At 41.5% G+C, this 19,478-nt stretch overlaps 1 protein-coding gene across 2 annotated transcripts in view; it reads left to right on the top strand.

The window, feature by feature from the left end:
• Positions 1-19,478, top strand: part of SPATA16 (spermatogenesis associated 16) — a 302,953-nt gene that overhangs the window by 148,661 nt on the left and 134,814 nt on the right. For both annotated transcript variants that reach the window (XM_020980514.1, XM_078147301.1), the window contains exon 4: positions 1,672-1,761. In XM_020980514.1, the coding sequence (XP_020836173.1) occupies positions 1,672-1,761 (90 nt within the window). The remainder of the gene's footprint in view (positions 1-1,671; positions 1,762-19,478) is intronic.

Genomic DNA, 19,478 nt, shown 5'->3' with positions numbered 1-19,478 from the left:
TATTATAAGCAAGTCACTTTCCCTTTCTCATGTGCTCAGTGAGGTAGTCTCTGATATCACTTTCATCTCTGAGGCTCTGTGATTCATTCTCATTCTACAAAGCAAGGCTTCTTAACCTCAAAGCCCAAAGAAAGGGACATTCACAGGGACAGGATTTTTGCCTTGTGTGTTTGGTTGGGGAGAGAAGGGACTGTCATGTGGGCAAGAGTTCAGCTTAATCCTGTGTGGCCCCAGAGGGCTCACTAAAGAGTTCTTCACAGAATCTGCAGAAAGACAAATTTGGGCTCAGTGAAAGAAACACTACATTCAGGAATCACGTAGATGTGTTGGGTATAGGGAACAGGCATAAGGAGCTTATGGTTGAAGAAGCCCCTGCTTCCAACCCACGTTAGCACTTATTCTGCAACAAGAAGCTAAGTACCCTGCCTAGGGTCACACAGATAATGTATACCAAAGATGACACTTGAACCCACGGCTTTGCAACTCTGAGGCTGGCTCCTTCTCCGTTAGGTCTCACTGCCTCTCAATAGTTAGAACTCTGAAAACGTCATAGAGTCAAAATTTGCCAGAGGTCTGCAAGACAAAGCTGGAGGAACACTTGTCAGAGAGGTCATAGAGGAAGGGTCCTGCTCTGGAATAAATGGCCTCTGGAGTCCTGTTGTCCTGTTACTTTGGGGTTCCTTTAAAGCACAGATTATCTCCTTCATCGTCATTCTTCCCTCTTGTACATAAGGAGCTAGTGCTTTGGGGGAGATCTCACAAAGCAGTCTCCACCAGTCCTAATATATTGGAGAAATAGAGATTTCCCTCTGCCTACTTTTGCTGGGGCTGGAGGCAGCTGGACATGGAGAGGGACCCTGCTCTTGCCAAGACATTCTAATTCCAAAGATTTCATTGCAAGTTGCAGATACAAGGACTGCAAGAACCCAATGAGTCCCAAGACTTCCAAATTTGTCATCAAATTATGGCAAGAAGGACTCTAGAAATCACCTTGTCCAGCTCTCTCTTTTTCCAGAGAGACAAATGGAAACCCAGAGATTTGTCTAAAGTCACACATTGAGTCAGTGACAATGCCAAGTCTAAAATCCAGACCTCCCGCGTTTAAGTGCAGGGCTCACTCCTTTCCATTCTATTGTCTCCAAGTGGGCGGGGGACTGGGGGGGAGAGGGGAGAAGAGAGAGAAAAATGAGCCTTGATGATGTTTCTTAAATGAACATTTTCACCAAAATAGCAATTACTTCCTTTTTTGCTAGAATTTTGCAGCCAGCCATCTTTTCCTTTATTGATTGTAGGTAGATGTCCCATAAATAATAATATGAAGTTGCTGCCAGATCCAAAAATATAAATGAATAAATTAGCACTGGGGCTTATGTTATATGCTAGCTAAGTGGAATGTAACTTCAGCTCAAAGATTTTACCAGTAATTGCTCTATCTGTAAAAATACTCAATGCTATAAATAAGATTGCTTTTATGATGCAATTTTAATTGACTTTTCAATAATGCTTGTTCATTTGTCATAGCTGTCAAGGGGAAAGAGGATAAGGGCTCATTCATTAGTATCTTTTTTAAAAAAAATATACTGTATAAAATTGACTACATATGTGCCAAATCCTTTTGGTAATTATCTTTTTAAAGCCTAACAACATGCACATTTATCTTATCTCTTCAAGGAGCATTGTTTTAAATCCAGCCTATTTCCGGAATCATCTTCGTCAGGCAACAGTGTTTAGATGTCTGGAGAGATATTCGGAAGCGGCCCGGTATGTCTGATATAACTTTTGCAGAGATTTATTCCAAATGAAATTAATTTAATCTTGGGCTTCTGGGAATAACATATTAGAACTTTCCATTCCTCTCATGGAATATGATTTTACCAGAATGATTGTCTTGTAAACGTCAAGCCCACAATCATGGACTATCTATTTCTTTAATTAAAGTGTTTCCGTGTGCATAGCTATTAGCAGAGACCATGAGTTGTGAGGTCACTTGCTGGCAATGAGGAGTTTTGGATGGGCATTGTGAACTTAAGCCTGGCTTTCCTTAATGAGCTTCTGGCTTTGAACTACCGATCATCCCTTTGGTCCTAAACACAGAACTGGAAACTCAGGACCCCTTACTTGGGTTAGATGGCGTCTAGAACTTTTCTGTGTTATGTATGGAGAAAGACAGAAGCTTTCTATTGCCTCACCTACTATAACCTAAACCAAACAGGCGACTGTGGCGTTACACATACCTGGAGAAGTTGTCAGCCTCTAACGGGAGGGAGCCGATGGTCCTGCTGAGCTCTGCCCTGCTCAGACCAGGTCTAGAGACACATCCTCTGGTCTCAGGGCCATGTTTTGGGAGCAATGGTGGCAAGCTTGAGTGTGCCGAGGAGAGAAAGAACAGGATGGGGAGGGCACATAAAAGCATGTCATGGGAGGACACGGCTAGCCAGAAGAAAGCACCACTTACGAGGACATGCTATTTCTTTTTGATTCTCATTCTTCTGTTCATCTTTATCCTTTTCCTCCAATTTAAAGTCTATTTTTATTTTATGAATGAAAATGTTATTTTATCTGGGTCTATATCAAATGACCCTGTGATCCCATGATAAAGTCTGACACATCCTGGTTGTGTGACCTTGGGCAAGTCATAACCTCTCAGTGCTCCAAAGGACCTTTCAAGGCTTTAAATTGGGGGCTCTTAACCCTTTTTTGTATGTGTCCTGGGCCTCTTTGTCATTGAAGGAAGCCAGTGAACCAATACTCAAAATCATATTTTTAGATGTGTAAAATAAAATTCCAAGGATTGTAAAGAAAATCAATTATTTTGAAATACAGTTATCAAAATAGATTGGGAGGGAAAAAAAGTTCACAGACTCTTGATGAAGAATCTCTGCAACAGGTGAAAAACAGGAGTTGATCTGCATTGATAGAAGCAGATCCCTTCCTGGGAATTTGATGAAATCACAGGTCTGATCCAAAATTAAAAAGTTAAAAAATTAAAATTAATACCTTGTGCATTAAGTCCTCTAGTACCTGTTGGGGAAAGGGAGTGGTCCCTGGGTTATCCCAGCTGATTCTGGCATGGCCCCTGCCCTGACCGGTCATAGTGGTCTAGAGAGCCTTCAGAGAGGAAATCAGCAGTAAAATCAGGCTCTGTAGCAGGCGGTCTGCAGGGGCATCGGATGCTGCTCAGCCGCAGCTGCTCCAAAAGGCTGCCACCCAGGCTGCAGGGAGGTCATCGTCTGCACATGGTCTGCACCGCACTTTGAAGTCTTAAACAGCCATCTACTTGAGAGCAGAGATTGTTTCATTTTGGGTTTTGTATCTCCAGCACCCGCCACGGTGCCTAGTATGTAGTGAGCACTCAATAAACACGTGTTGATCGACTGACATCATATGTAGAAAATAGAAAGCTGTGTTTCGGGGCAGGGTTTTGATCTGGAGTTGTTTCACCTATTTTCCTCATTTCCTGCTAGACTATAAACTTCTTAAAGCTAAAGACCCCCACACCAGAACAAACTAAATCATGCTTATCCTGGAGGAGATAAAACCTAGGGGGACATAGTGACTGCCTCCACGTGTTTCAATGGCTGTATAACATGGAAGAGGAATGGACCTCGTTCTGCTGGGCTCTAGAAAACCAGAAAAGATAGATGGAGGGTATAAAAGGACAAATGCAGGCTTCATGCCAGGAAGTGCTTCCTGCAGCCTGCCCTGGGAGGTAGTAGACCTGCCCTGCCCACCAGCCCAGTGGAGGTCTTCCCTTTTATGTGTTGTCCTCCCCCATTAGAACTGAAACTGCTTGAGGACATGGGCTGTCTTTCTTTTAGCTTGTAGGTGTATCCTCAGAACTTAGCATAGTGGCAAGTACATAGTAAACATTTAACAAATACTTGTTGGTCTACTGGCTGCTTGATTGCTAAGCATTCTTCCAGAATCACATCTCTGTGGCCCTCCATATAGTTGTACTTCCTCATACAGATTCATGAGGCTAAATTGTATCTCACCCTGTCGATAGAACCACATCTGCTTTCCTTGGGATAATTCCTCCATTTCACCTTGATTTTCCGTCAGTTGCCTCTCTCTGCCCAATCTCCTGAGCTGTGTTTCTACGAAGTGAGATGGTGAGTCAAAACCCAAAGACTTCATCTAATAAGAACTTTTCTTTTTTCTTCCTCAGGGCTTTTTTTTCTTCCTTCCTTTGCTTAATTTATTTATTGATGACTTTTGTTTCAGCACAACTGTCAAACACAAAAACTTCAAATAAACTACAAAGCAGATTTCCTTAAAAGTATTCAGCAGAATAACACAAAACAGTGTTTATGGATGGTAGTCGGTATAGCTATACACAGCATTTATTGGGGGAAAAAAGTTTTCAAAGAATTGAAGTTGATGCTATCCAAAGGACAATATGGCAGTACCCAGTGGAAATGGCTGCAACCTAATTAATAAACCAGAATTATGAAGAAGGGCTATAAAGGAAGTCATCAGAGGCATTTAGTAGATGAGGAAAAGATAGTTTGGTCATGTTGTAACCTGAGAGATAACCAGTAGACAGTCTCTGTATTATAGCACGGGTATCCTGAAGTAAGGGGAAGTCAAAGAAGGCCCCAATCACCTTGTGTAGGACACCTTGTGGTAAACATATGGGACATTGTAAAAGTCCCACTAGATAGGCTGGCATGGACAAGCTGCAACCTGCATCATTGGAAGAACCATCAACAACAGTGAGGTCCTGTATCCACTGGCATGTTGGAGTAAAAAAAAATGCCATGTACCAGAACTTTAACAAGGTAGCAGCAGCAATAGCATCTGTTATATTTAACCAGGGCTTTGTTACCTTAGAGAGGCAGAATAACTCAGTGGGATCAAATTCAGATAGAAAGGTGACCACTAAACCATACATAAGGATCTCTGTCAGTGCACTTTGACTTAGAAAACCACATAATAACATTGTCTATGTTGCATTGTATTTATGTTTATTTTGTTTAAAATTTCCCAATTACATTTTAATCTGGTTTGGGTCCTTCTTGGGAGTGTTGCTGCCCATGGGCTATGTGTTTGACATCTTTGGTTTAGCAGATTAAAAAGCTGGCCTCAGAGGCATGGAGACCTGGTTTAAATCTTGCCTCTGACATATACAAGCTAAGTGACCCCAGGAAAGTCCCAATGCTCTGGTAAACTCTCTTAGACTATATAAATTGTCTAGCAAGTGCTGCCCTGCCTTACATTTCTCTCTTGGAGGAGTTCCGCACACCAGTGAAGTCATTGATCCTTCCCCAATCCCTTTGCTGCCGTTTGCCACAGTGATTATCTGCATAGCTTTAATCAGTATTTCGTTTGCTCTCTGGGATCTGCTTTCTTCACTCTGCATCCCTTCATATTATTCTTCTAATGTTTCTTTGAATTCCTTATATGAGTCATCCCTAATAACCTCCCAAGAGTTTTTCTTCCCTCCAAACCCTTCCTTTTCCAGGTTAGCATCGGCACTTTTCAACCGGACAGTGGTGTTGAGAGCATTGTCTGTGATTTCTCTAACACTAATGCAATAGACCTCAAGCATCTGTATCTTCAGTCTTCCTGGCACTCAGCTTATTATTTTCAAGTGAAACAGGAGCATCATTCACCATTTTTAGAATTTATTCTTTAATACTAGAGGGAGGGATAACTTCAAAGCCTACACATCCTTTGTCACTAGTAAGATGAAAAAAATGTGCAAAGGCCACCATTTTCTCCAAGCTCTCCTAAACATTTGACTTTTAGTAGAATTCCAGGCACAAGAAACACTAAAAATTATATCTCCATAATTTTTATAATGAGGTTGAAAGCCCCATAAAGTGCCTGTATGATGAAACAAGTTTCTGATGAAAGCTCTTCTCTTATAATATTTCATATTCTGAATAAACTTCCTGGCCCAAAGCTAAAGGAATAAGATAACCACAGCAAGCAAGGAGGCCATAAAGCAGTCCTAAGAGGGAACACAAAGCCTGGGTGACCATTGATCAGAGTCGTTGTAGAAAAGATTCCTCTCTTGGGAGGAAAGGTGGGCTAGGTGTCTTCCACAGTCTTGCTCATTCCTAAGATTCTTTGATTCCATGATGCTAGCTCAGCTTCCTGGAAGGATGCCCTGTGGTTATCTGACAACAGAACTGCTTTTTATTCCTTGAGGTTTCAAAGTGATTTTTTTTTCCATAAAGGGACACAATGATAATGGAACATTTGGAAAATTTTTGTTCATCCATTAGGCGAAGGTGTAAATAAAATGTGGAAACTCAAACTAAGGTAAAGGCTACTGAAATTGAGAGGAAGCTGGAGCACCTGATCTCCTTCAATAGGTAGAAACAACAGAGCTAATCACCAAGTTTGCAAGAATCACTAGTAAAAACAGGACACTACTGGAGTCTTTCATTAAAGACATTTGTTCTGCAAAGTTTGGATTCAGTCAAAGGGCTGCACTTGAGGACCTAGAGGGCCACATGTGGCCTCGAGGTCACAGGTTCCCCATCCCTGTACTAGCCACTCTACTTGTTCCCCAAGATGCCACTCTTTCCTGGTTCACTTACCTCTGCCCCAGCCCTCCAGTAGCAGCCATGCCTGGGTCCAGTACCCTGGTATTGCTCTCCCACATGGAACCTTGTGTCATCCCCTCTCAAGTTGTCCCTTTTCTATCAGCACCACCCCCAAAATTGCTAGTTGTAGAATTCTGGCAACAGGTGAAAACTTTTGAAATCTCTAAAAAAGATTTTTATTTCATGGAAGCCCTCAGTGTTTGTATACACAAGAAGTCAACCTTCCTCACTCTGCCTAAACCAAAGGGTGCCTGATTCATCAGCATCTGGTAGGTACAACACTGCCAGAACTATTGGAACCCTCTCCTTCTACATCTCTGCCTGTTAAAATCCCACACTTGGGGGTGGTGCTAGCTAAGTGGTGCAGTGAATAGAGCTCTGGCCTTAGAGTCAGGAGGACCTGAGTTCAAATCCAGCCTCATACACTTAACACTTAATAGCTGTGTGACCCTGGGCAAGTCACTTAATCCTGATTGCCTCAACAAAAAGCAAAAGAAAAAAATCCCATCCTCATAAAGATCAGCATCAAATTCCAGCTTTCCCTGAGTCCTGCCTTCCCTTGTGTTTTATCACTTCTACCTCTTACACGCATTTCAATCCCCCCCTTAATAGACTGCAAGCTCCTATGTGTTACTCCTCTTTGTATCCCTCAAGGTGCCACGCACACAGTAAGGAGTCAGTAAATAGGCAGCTATGTGGTTCAGTGGATAGGAATAAGGGACTTGTAGTCTTGAGTTTAAATCCCATCTCAGGTGCTTACTAGCATCTGGGTAAGTCAGTTTCTTCATGTGTAAAGCAAGCATAATAATTGTTGCTAGGTGGCACCGTATATAAAGTGTTGGGCTTAAAGTCAGGAAGATGAGTCTTCCTGAGCTCAAATCTGACCTCGGACACTTAGTAATTGTGTGACCTTGGACAAGTCACTTAATCTCATTTTCCTCAGTTTCCTCATCTGTAAAATGAATTGGAGAAGGAAATTGCAACCCATTCTAGTGTCTTTGCCAAGAAAACTGCAAACAGGGTCACAAAGATTTGGAAACTGAAACAACTGAACAACTACATACATATGTATATGTGTGTGTGTGTGTTACATACATATACATATATCTGTGTGTGTATATATATAGAATATTTTTTGAGGAAAATTTTTGAATAGAACAAAATGGAATTGAATTGTTCAGGGGATAGATCGTGTTCAGAAATGAGTTCTATGACACACAGGTCTTCAACAACATCATGATTTGCTCACTACTTCTAGCACACAAGCTCAGTCACCTCTATTTGCCCCTACAAGTTATTTTGCCTCTCCAATCAGCATTGGGCAGGTGCAATGGGTAGAAGTCTGGGTGTTGAGAAAAAAATACTTCCTATGAATGAGATTTGTCCGAGAGTGAAATGAGCTTCCTCAAGAGGTGGTGGATTCCTTTTCCTCAGAAGTCTTCAAGCACAAGCGAAGCAAGTCATTTAATGATATGTTATTATGGGGTTTATTTTTCAGGTGTGGATTGGACAGGATCCAGAGATTCTTAACATTTTCCGTGTCATGGACCTTTGACAGTCTGGTGAAGCCCCTGGACCCCTTCTTGGAATAATGCAGAAAATAGAATCCATAGGATTACAGAGGGAAATCATCATTTCTATTGAAATACTATTACTAATTTTTTTTAATTTTTTTAAAAATTTTTAAAAAATAAGTCCACAGATCCTGGGTTAAGAAATTCTGGACTAGCCCTGGAGTCAGAAGGACCTGAGTTCAAATCCGGCCTCAGCCACATAACACTCACCAGCTGCGTGACTCTGGGCAAGTCACTTAATCCCAATTGCCTTACCTAAAAACAGAAAAAAAGAAACCCTGGACTAGATGACTTCTGGGATACCTTCCAACTTGGGAAAACAGTGAGACTCTTCTCTCTGCCTTTTTATTCCCTTTTTTCTTTCTGCTGCTTCTCTTCCAGTAGCTCCAGCCATTCAGTGAGAATGTCCTCTTCCTTCTCACCAGCCGATTTGCCCATCACATTCAGCCTTTGTCTCTTCTTTTCATTTTTCTTTAATGTCCTTCTTTGGCACTGTTGTGAGTGCTGAAAATTTCCAAGACGACTGTTCTTTGGATCAGTAACACTGATTTTAAAAACCTGACTGAGTAATAATGCTCTTTGGATCACTAACACTGATAAAAAAGTGAAAATGATAGTGCCCTGAGAACCAGTATAGCAAGGCGAACCCTGAGTAATGGAAAAAACTGATGACAAGTGTGTGGGGCAAGCATGTTGAATGGCCTGTTAGCTAGTTTTAAAGACTGTGTTCCCTTCAGACTTTGACCAGTACAAACATAGCTCTACTCTTTCAAAGTATTATTTCATCAAATTAGATATTGGTAAAGTGCCTAGCACATAGTAGGCACTTTATAAATGTTTGTTCCCTCCCTTTCCTTGCCCCACTTTAGGAGATACGAAGGAGGTCCTTAATCCCCAGAAAGGGTAATAGGGCTGTTGTTAACAGGCACCCCACAGGAATTGTCTACTGATTATCTGAGAAGATCAGCTATGCCCATTGGACCAAGATTTTTTAAAACAAGCTAGCTAAAAACAAGTTATTAAATTGTTTATACCTTTTGACCCAGCAATACCACTACTAGGTCTATTTCCAAAGATGATTAGGGGAAAAGGAAAAAATCCTATATGTTCTAAAATATTTATAGCAGCTCTCTTGACGGTAGCAAAGAACTGGAAAGTGCAGGGATGCCTGTCGATTAAAGAGTGGCTGAACAAGTATGTGAGCGTGATAGAGTACCACTGTGCTATAAGAAATGATGAACTCAATGATTTTACAAAGGCATGGATAGACTTCAATAAAACAATGAAGAGCAAAATGAGCAGAACAAGAGAATGTATACAGTAACAGCACTATTATTTCAAGAACTAAGTCACTTTGACCATTACAAATACCCAAATTAACAACAAAGGAACTATGAAGGAAGATATTATCTGCATCCAGAGAAAGAATTGATAAATAGGTATATAGAATGATTTTACACACACACATACATGCATACACACACACACACACACACACATACACACATATTTGTGTCTATTGATAGCCATCTCTAGGGTGGGGATGGGAAGAGAGGGAAGAAAAAAAGGAAAAAAGTTACATGATAACTTTATTATATATTTAAAAGGAATAGCAAGTGATACATAATAGATTTGCATTTTCATGTACAATAATCTTTTATTTTATTCTACTATGTTATGGAAATACTTGTGTTATTTCCTAAGTCCAAAACAAAATACATAATTTTTTAAGCCAGCCAGCTCTGGAATTAATTGAGAGGGCAACTTCAGCAGTCAGGAAGAGACAATGGTATGGCAAGAACTCATTTGCTGAGACCTCCTCTTCAAGTTTTTCCCCCCCTCTTCTTCCCCTCCCCGACAACTCTTGTAGAGTGCTACAAATGTTGACACCCACCAGCCATGCAAATCATTTAACCTCTCTCATCTTAAAAAGCAGAGAGATAATAGCACCTACATCACAATAGTGTTGTGAGGATCATATTAGACAGTATATGAGATAAAATATGTACATCCCTTTGCCAGCCCTTGCCAGTTTCTACACTGTTATTATTATTAATATTAATAAATGCCTTTACTCTCTATTTGGATCAAGTGGCTAACTTACAAGTAAACACATCAGTGGGGTCTTGTGAGCTATAGTTTAAAATTCAGACCCGCAGAGTACTTCAAACGTAATGAAAGCTGCATGTGAGCTGTGGAGAGAGCCCAAAGGAAACACTATACAACGAAGGTCCTTGCTGGCAAAGAGGTGGTGGGTTACAAGCACAGAATATTGTTTACATTTTTAGATAAGGTTTCTGTGTTATTTGTTTTTGCTGATTTTTTTTTTTCATTTCCACAATGGAGGGTTCACTTGGAAGAATGGGCTGCATAATGACTGTGATGTAAAGACAAAACCATCAACAAAATCCTTTTTATAAAATGTGAGTAATCCAATATACCTAAGGGAATGGAGGAGGTAAAGGAGAATTAGAATAAGAAATGCCTGGCTTGACCTGGCCTTGAGGAGATCCTTATAAATCAAGCTTTTAGAGACTGCATCAAGATACCAAATCAGTATTACTCTTTCTTTTGGCAAGTAAGCAAGTTTTCATTCAGCAGGATGAGGACACAGCCCCTTAAGACTGCTCAAATAAGTGTGATCCTTATTGACAGCCCACAGAAGAGAGGTGGGTTTCTTGAGACTGAGGAAATCATTTTTTTTCTCCCTGGCAGAAGCTACCCATCTTCCCCAGGAATATTATGCACTTATAAAACACAGTCTGCAAAAAAGGAAAGAGAGATCCAAGAAGGCATGGAGGCGTTTGGAAATCCAACAACATCAAAAGATGGTACTGCTACAGCTAGGCAATCACTCAATAGGAGCATGACAGCCACAGGCGGGAAGGAACTATGTCAGCCTTTTTGTGTGTTGTGCAACCGTGTGATTGTGAATGAGATTATTATGTATCTTGCAAGGGAGGAGAAACCTTCTGACAGGTAGACTCAAGACTAGTGATTCTGAAGAGATGATAGTAGTGTTGGGAGTTTATTTTAACTGAGCCCTGATTCGATTAGGAGGCTAGAATTCATTCATCCTGCATGTTCATGGCTAAAAATACAATCCTGAAATTTTTTTTATTAAAGTAAGCTGTCATTTATGCTTTCAGGAAAATATAATTGAGTCTCATATGCTAATATCTGGTCTCCACTGGCCAGCTGCTTTCTTTTTCTGATTCTAGAGACACCGAAGGCACTGCCAGTACCATCTTAATAAGAGCTGTGAATAGTTGCATTTAGGGCTTGTAATATAGTTATTTAATAAACATCAGAAATGGAAATGCACCAGCCCGGAAGCTCTCATTTCCCCCCCAAATGCTGCAGTGACACTATTGGAATTTTTCTTTGGGGTTTATGTTTTCCAGGAACAGAGTTAGAGAAGACAGCCTGATTTTCCCATTGCTCTATCTCTGTCCCTCCCCTGAGTTGGTTAGCCAAGTGTCGAGGTTTCCTGTTCACACCTCCCCACTCACAGTAAATAGTAATTTCCACGGGGGGGCAGGGAGTGCTTTGAACTTTTCTTTCTGGAGGGATGTGGGAAGGGAAGGGGCTGGACTTGTGATTTCATCAGCATGGCAAATGTGGAAACCCCCTTCCCTCAATGCAGATTGGTCTTAGAGAGTCTGACAGTCCCAGAGGGCCAGTCTCTCTCAAGAACTTTGGAATCAATTGCATGACGTGGGAGACACTGGTCCAGGATTGCCCAGCATAGTATGCCTTCAGCAAAGAATGGGCTGTGCTTTGTGAGCAAAGCAGAATTGAAGTAGCTCAAAAGAAACAAGAGATGTGCAAATTTAAAGAATCCACTCCAAATGTTCACATGAGCTATTTGTGCCCGACCTGTGGTAGAGCGTTCCGAGCTCATGCTGGTCTGATCAGCCGCAGTCGGACTCATTGTAACTTGACTCCAACATGGTGATGCCATTTTCATCCTCTTGGTGAACAAAAGACAATAAGCAGTTCCATAGAGTCTTCTGGGTCCCTGAAAGCCTGCACAGCTTGCATGTGGCAGAAGCAAAACTTGAACCTAGATTTGCCAATTTCCAAGGCCAGCCCTAAAGCCACTGTACCACATTCTCTTTCACAGAACAGACACTTAATAAACATCTGTTGCCTTGTTAAATTGGGACATAAGATTTGGAGGTGAGAGAGAAGGGTCAGGTTTATCCTCATCAGGGGGCACCTTGAAGACCTAGTTGTTGCTTCGTGAATGTCTAATGTAATTAAAATCTAAATTAACTTTAATGTAGTTATGATAGCAGCTACATTTGTACTCTTTAGTCTAAGAAAGGTTAGATCTTTGGGGTGCACTCCACATTATATACAAAGATACATGAACTCCAAAAAGATTATTAAAAAGAATGTAATTAAGGCTATTTTTAAAAATAAGAGCTGAGCAATGACACCTAAAGGTAACCCGGAAGAATGTAAAGACTGCTGAACTTAGATTCAAGAAGACCTGGGTTTGAATCTTAACACCAAAATACTTAGATGCTGTGTGACACAAAGAAAGTCTGTTCACACGTCTGAGCCTCAATTTCCTCATCTGTGAAATGGGATTAATAGTAATCATAGTGCTTCCCTCACAGGGTTGTTGTGAAGATCAGACGAGATGGTCTGGGTAAAGCACTTTGCAAAGCTTACAGCATTTCATGATTGATTACAATAAAGCACGGTTCTTATTGTAAATATTATTATAAAATTTTCCTCAGATTATCTCTCAAGTTGCTCCAAATTCTGATGTTCTAGGAGTCTATATAATCCTATAAAGGAAACTCATTAATGGAGAGAAAAAGAATACAAGGTAATAAATATTGATAGGCTGATGGATTATAAACTGAGGGCAGGAAGGTAACTCAGAGCTCATCTGATCAAGCCCCTCATTTTACAGATGAGGAAACTGAAGCTGGAGAAGAGAGGGGCGGGATAAATGATCTCACTATGGTCACACAGGTAGAAGCTAGAGAGCCAGGTCATGAGATCATAGCTCTAGGGCTGGAAGGGATGCCAGAGGCCAGCTATCTAGTCTACCCCATCTAATTTTGCTGATGAGGAAATTGAGTAAGGTTAAGGGATTTGCCCAAAGTTTCAGAAGCACCAAGTGTCAGAGGTGGGGTTTGAACCCATTTCTTCTGACTCTTCCTGCATTTACTTGATCACCACTACAGCCCTCCTAATAACAGATCTGAACATCTCTGGATTATCTTACATGTGTTCTCGTAAAGTATAGAATCTTGGAACCAGAGACTTAGCAGGGCTGGAAGAGTCCTTAGAACATAAGACCTAGAACAGAAGGTCACAGCTTGGGGATGGGGGTGGGAGGCCCCAGGAGAAAAGCACCTCCAGGCACACCCAAATGGATAACCACTTGCTGGGCCTGTCAAAGGGTAGATTCCTTTGGGGGGAGATGGGTTGGACTAGACATGCTCTGAGGATCTGGGAGTGGGAATGCTTGACAAGAAACATAGAAAGCAGCTGATCCCATCTTTCATTGCACAGTGAAGACCAGAGCTTGTTTCACCTCTTGGGTCCAAGAAGAACCCCAGCCATGTGGCATCATGGTGCAGAGAGAGGACAATCTCACCTCCTCCTGTTCTTTCCCTCTGCTCCAGCTTCACAGCTTCTGAGACCATGGGAGAACCGAAGTTATTGGAGAGGCATGGCCTTGAGGAGGAAGAATTCCTTTTCATTACAGCATCTGCTTTTGCATCCTGTTTTCACTGGAGAAGCATTTTCCTTTTACTCCCCCAAAACTGGATTATTTGGGAAGTTGGATGATAGGATCCCAGATATAGAGTGAGAAGAAACCTCAGAAGTCATCTGGTCCAAGCTCCTCATTTGTCAGATAAGGACTCTGGGGCCCAGAGTCACACAGGGAACTATGGGGGCATTATTGGAACCCAAATCTTCTGACCTGAGTCCCAGAGGTCTTTATACTACACCACACTGGCACACACAGATCAGCAGCGATGAAGTATCAAAGATCACAAGACAGAATTTAGTTTAACTCAGTTCAATCACTGTGTGAAGCACTGGGGATACAAAGAAAGAAAGAAAAAATTCTGCCCTCAAGGAGCTTACAGTCTTCTGGAGAGATGCAGTATTGATTGACACAGATAAGTAAATACAATATAATTTGAAGAGATGGAAAAGGCTACCAACTGAGAAAGCAGGAAAGCCTTTTTCTCTGTATCTATCTCGTTCGTACCTAGTTGACTGCTTGTTGTCTGCCATCCCACCCCCTACCCTCCACCCTTCTTAGAACATGAGTTCCTTTAGGACAGGGGCCTGTTTTTTCTTTTCTTTGTGTAAGGGTGAGATGTGTGTTGCTCACATGGGTCTTGTGTGTCCACATTAGTCTGTCTAAATGTGGCTCACAGAGGCACAAATAGACAGCTCTAATCTCCTCTGCTCAACCTTCTCCAAGGGAGACTTTGATTCTTGCTAGGAAGGGAATAAGGAGATTTGTGCCAGAAATAAGCCACTCTACTCTCCTCAGAGAAAGGTATTAGGCTAGAATTATGCTATCTGCACCTCTTTAAATATTGTTAGTCTAGGGGAAATAATTTTTAGGTTCAAGCTGAGCTCCTGATCACTATCCTTTAATGGAAAAAAAGGGCCCCAAGCCCTATTTCCAAGGCTTGACTCCTTTTCCACAAATGCCAGTTACACAAAGAACACACGTAGTGAATAGCAAATAAACCCATTTATCCAAGCTGATAGCAAATAGAAATCAGAGAAGGTATACAGATGAGAATATACCATACAGAGCAAATGAACTCTCAGCCAGAAGAGAAATATCTCAGCTCCAGAGAGAAAGAGAAAGAGACAGAGACAGAGACAGAGAGAGACCCAGACTTCACCAAAAAGAAATTGCCTGAAGCTGAAGTATCTAGAGTAGTGAGCCAGAAATAGTCTTTCTCTCTCTCTCTCTCTCTCTCTCTCTCTCTCTCTCTCTCTCTCTCTCTCTCTTATTCTGTGTGTGTGTGTGTGTGTGTTGGTGTGTGTGTGTGTCTTTCTGTCTGTGTCTCTCTCCTCTCCTCTCCTCTCCTCTCCTCTCCTCTCTCTCTCTTCGCTTCTCTTCTCTCTCTCTCTGTCTTTTTGTCTGTCTCCCTCTTTCACTCTCAATCACTGGAATCTCTCTCTCTCTCTCTCTCTCTCTCTCTCTCTCTCTCTCTCTCTCTCTCTCTCTTTCTCTGTGTGTGTGTGTGTGTGTGCGTGTGTGTCTGTCTGTCTGTCTGTCTTTCTGTCTGTGTGTGTCTCTCTCTCTTTCTGTCTGTCTCAATCATGGAATCTTTCTCTCTCAATTACACATCTTTTCCCATGAGGCTCAAAGCCAAAAAACCCGGATCTTTTCTCTCAGGCTCAAAGCAATGAATAACCAGTCTCCACAAATGAAGAGAGCCTTATGCAAATGGGTTTTGAGCTGTGGTTTGCGTTCATATCCTTTAGTACTTAGCACAGTGTATGACACATAGTGGGCACTTAATAAGTTCTTGTGGACTGATTGACTGTAGGAGGTGGCACAATTTGAGCCGTGAAGAGAGCTGGGTATTCTGAGAGGCAGAAGGGAGTTAGGGGAGTGTTCTGTGCATGCAGCTTCAACAAACAAGCACAAGTGTCAGGTGAAATTCTGAGTTCAAGGAAGTACAAGGTGCTCAGTTTGTCTAGAGTGGAGAGTACACTTGAAGGAGAGTAAGATAAAATAAGTCTGGATGCTTTAAGTGCTTTAAATGCAAGAAAGATCGTTTGTATTTTTTCCTAGAGGCAGTAGGGACCCAGTGAAACTTCTTGAAGAAGGTAGTGACATGGTCAGATCTGTAACTGAGGAAGATCATTTTGGCACTGTGGAGGATTCATTGCAAAGTGAAGAGACTGGGAGCAAGAAGACCAACCAGGAAATTATCAAACTTATCTAGAAAAGAGGTGATGAGGACCAGTATTTCAGGTGGTAGTTGTACAAGTGGAGGGAAGGGATTTTAAGAAGGTAGAATCAATAAGGCATGGCACCTAATTAGATACAGGCACTGAGTGAAGAGGAAGTGTTAAGGATCCAAGAATGTAAACGTGGGTTACTAGAAGAATGATAGAGCCCTCAACAGAAATCCAGAAGTTTGGTGAGCTTAGAGGAGAAGATAACAAGTTCCATTATCAGCTCATATAATGGAAAAGAAAAAGACACCGTGTAGGCAGACTTTTCCTGATCACATGCTAATGGAAAACTAACATTCTCCTTCTGTTCCCTAATGATGTCTCCCTTTCCCCCCCTGTAGATCAACAATCTCTGTCACATAAAGATTCTGTAATTATTAATAGTGCTCTGCTTCAATAGGCAGACTTTATCTTCTTCTTCTTTTAACAAAGGAAATAGTGAACATCAAGATGGCCTAAAATACATTGAATTTGGGTGTTTTGATATTTTGTCAGGTCAATGGTTTCATCAACATGGGGTAGGATTTGACTCATCCATACCTTCTCATCCCATGTGGTGCTGGTCCATGTCTGCCAAAGAGAATCTGTCCATATACTCAAAACCTTCCTCTGCAGCCTAGTATCTTCTGTGGATACTAAAGACACAGGAGAGCTGACCACTTGTCATCTCTTTCCCTGGTTATATAACTGGTTGACCTCCCATTCTGGCTGACTTCATTTATTCAGTCTCTTGAGCATTTCATACAACCTGTTTTAGGAGCTCTCTTTCTCTATACATCTCCCAAAAGGAGAACATCTACACATTTTGACATTCATTAAGGAAATTCCTAAAATCCTGATAGGCTAACATAAATGTAAAATAATGTTCTTGATAGGACTTTAACATATATTAATAAACATGTAAAATCATGGATTTCAAACTAGAGGAAACCACAGAAATCATTTGGTCCAACTCCCCCATTTGACAGAAACTGAGAACCAGACAAGTATCTGGGGCAAGATCACATCTATTATTGACTCTTCCTTAGTTAACAGTCTTGATAACTTTCAAGCCCAGGAACAAATGTGTCATGAGGATTCTTCTCCAGGGTTCCAATGTATATTTATCCTAGTCATTATATCCTTGGTGAGTTCATCTTCCAAGCTTGGGACATCAACATTCAAAATGAATGATGAATTTGGAGTCACAGGACTTCAGTTCGAATCCTACCTGAACAAACCCCATTACTTCACCAGATCTCAGTTTCCCCATCTGTAAAAGGAGGGGCTTGGACCAGATAACATTTCAGATCATTTCAGACTAAAATCTTTACATTTATGACCTTTAATGATATTAAGCAATCCTGGGCCTAGTTTGTGCAGTATCTTGGTATGCTTTATGTTCTTGCTATGAAATGATAGTTTCTTATTTTTAAGTATCTGTGAACTCTTATTGCTTTTCCTAAAATATATATATATATTTTATTCAATTTGGAAACATGTGCCATTACTCATGCCTCTGGGTACATTTACAAAATTTTTGAAAGACAATTAAAAACACAACACAAACAGCATGCTAACTTGTGAATTTTTTCTAAAAAGCACCAGCAGTTATAATCAACCCAGCATCCACAAAACTCCCCTCCAGCATGCACCTAACTAATCAGATGGACATGGCACTATTCCCCCAAAGGAAAGTGTTCAGGCTTCACAAAATCACTACAAGGAATGAGGTCATGGGTGCAGAACATTCTCATGAAAACGAACTCATGATTCCTATGTGTCTGCCAAACACGGGGAGAGTCCCTGGGTGATTTCTGGTTTCTTAGCAAGTTGCCTCCAGCTCTTCTGCTTGGAGCAAAGGAACAAGACTTTGTAGACGCTCCTATTTCTGCTTGTGCATCTATGCTTGTGTGTGCCTCTGTGTGTGTGTGTGTGTGTGTGTGTGTGTGTGTGTGTGTGTTAAGGAATGGATTGTATCAGTGGGTTATGAGCTTATTTTGTCTAGTGCTAAAATTCTAAATGAAAAGCCATCTAGTCATGAACAAGAGCATGGAGTATGAAAGTTTGAAGAGACATCAGAATCAACTAGTCTAATCTATACTTGGAGCAATGGAGTACTGGATTGATCTTCCTGAGTTCAAATCTGCCCTCAGACACTTACTAGCTGTGTGACCCCGAGCAAGTCACTTAACCTTGTTTTCCTCAGTTTCCTCATGTGTAAAATGAGCTGGAGAAGGAAATGACAAAGTATTCTAGTATCTTTGCCACAAAAACCCCAAATGGGATCACAAAATATCAAACATGACTGAAAGACTGAACAACAATAAAAAATGAGGTAATGATGAATTCCCAGAATGGGGGATCATGGTAGAGGGCATTTAGGTGAAGACTAGTGAAACCAAAACCAGAAAGACTATTGAGAATCTGTACTGAGAAAGGAAATAGATGAGGAATGCATCACAAGCCTGGCACAATGTCATGGTATGGTGGTTATGGGAAGCTCCAATTAGACATCTGCTGAAGCTGTATCTTTCCAAAAATGGGACAATTAATAATTTCCCCTTCCCCCACTTTTGTACGGTACTTCCCAGGGTAAAAACTCCCTGCATTCATTCAGATTGCCAACATATCTGTAAATTACAGTCTTCAAGAATTCCTTGGGAGGTTCATTGACTTGTCCATGGTGGCACAGCTGGCAGGCGTCAGAGGCAAGGAGGACTTGAACCCTGCTCTCTAGCCACCCTATGATACTCCCTAAGTTATCTCAATGATGGTTTCAGAAGGAGGAGGAACCAGCAAAGGGAAATTCTGTACTGGAATGTGTGGAAATGATGGGAACCTTGAGGGAAAATCACCACTTGTTATCATTTGTGATAGAGAGCAGAGGAAGCCTTGACAATGTCTGGCATGTACCTCCACCCTTAGGAGAGCAGCCATCAAAGGTTTTAGTAGTGACAAGAAGGATCTCATGGTCTAGAATTCCATTCCATGGGACATTAACGCAAGAAGGATGAGCAGCTCCCAAGAATGGGATTCTGAAGACATTGGAATGTTCTTCTTCACCTCCACATCTTAGAATCCCTGGTTCCCTTCAAAACTCAGCTCCATTGTCACCATCTCCAGGAGGCTTTCCTCTCCTCTCTCCCCCCTTACATTTCTCCCCCTCCCAAAGCTGCTAGAGCAATCCTCTCTAAGGTTACCTTACATCTTTCCAACCCTGTGGCCTTTTCACTCTGGGACAGCCCTCTGACCCTGTGGCCACTTTTCCCCATTAATCTCCATATTGAAGAGAGACCTCAGGCTAGCCTTCCTTCATTCCTCTCCCACCTCTGATTGTAACTTTCTGGACTTTCCTATCTTTCCCACCCCCCTTCATCTCCCTTTTTTGTGCTGC

This window comes from Phascolarctos cinereus, unplaced genomic scaffold, assembly GCF_003287225.1.
Source record: "Phascolarctos cinereus isolate Bilbo 61053 unplaced genomic scaffold, phaCin_HiC Scaffold_7;HRSCAF=346, whole genome shotgun sequence".
Lineage (NCBI taxonomy): Eukaryota > Metazoa > Chordata > Mammalia > Diprotodontia > Phascolarctidae > Phascolarctos > Phascolarctos cinereus.
Note: the sequence above shows the minus strand (reverse complement) of the source record. Positions and strands in the feature narration are given on the sequence as shown.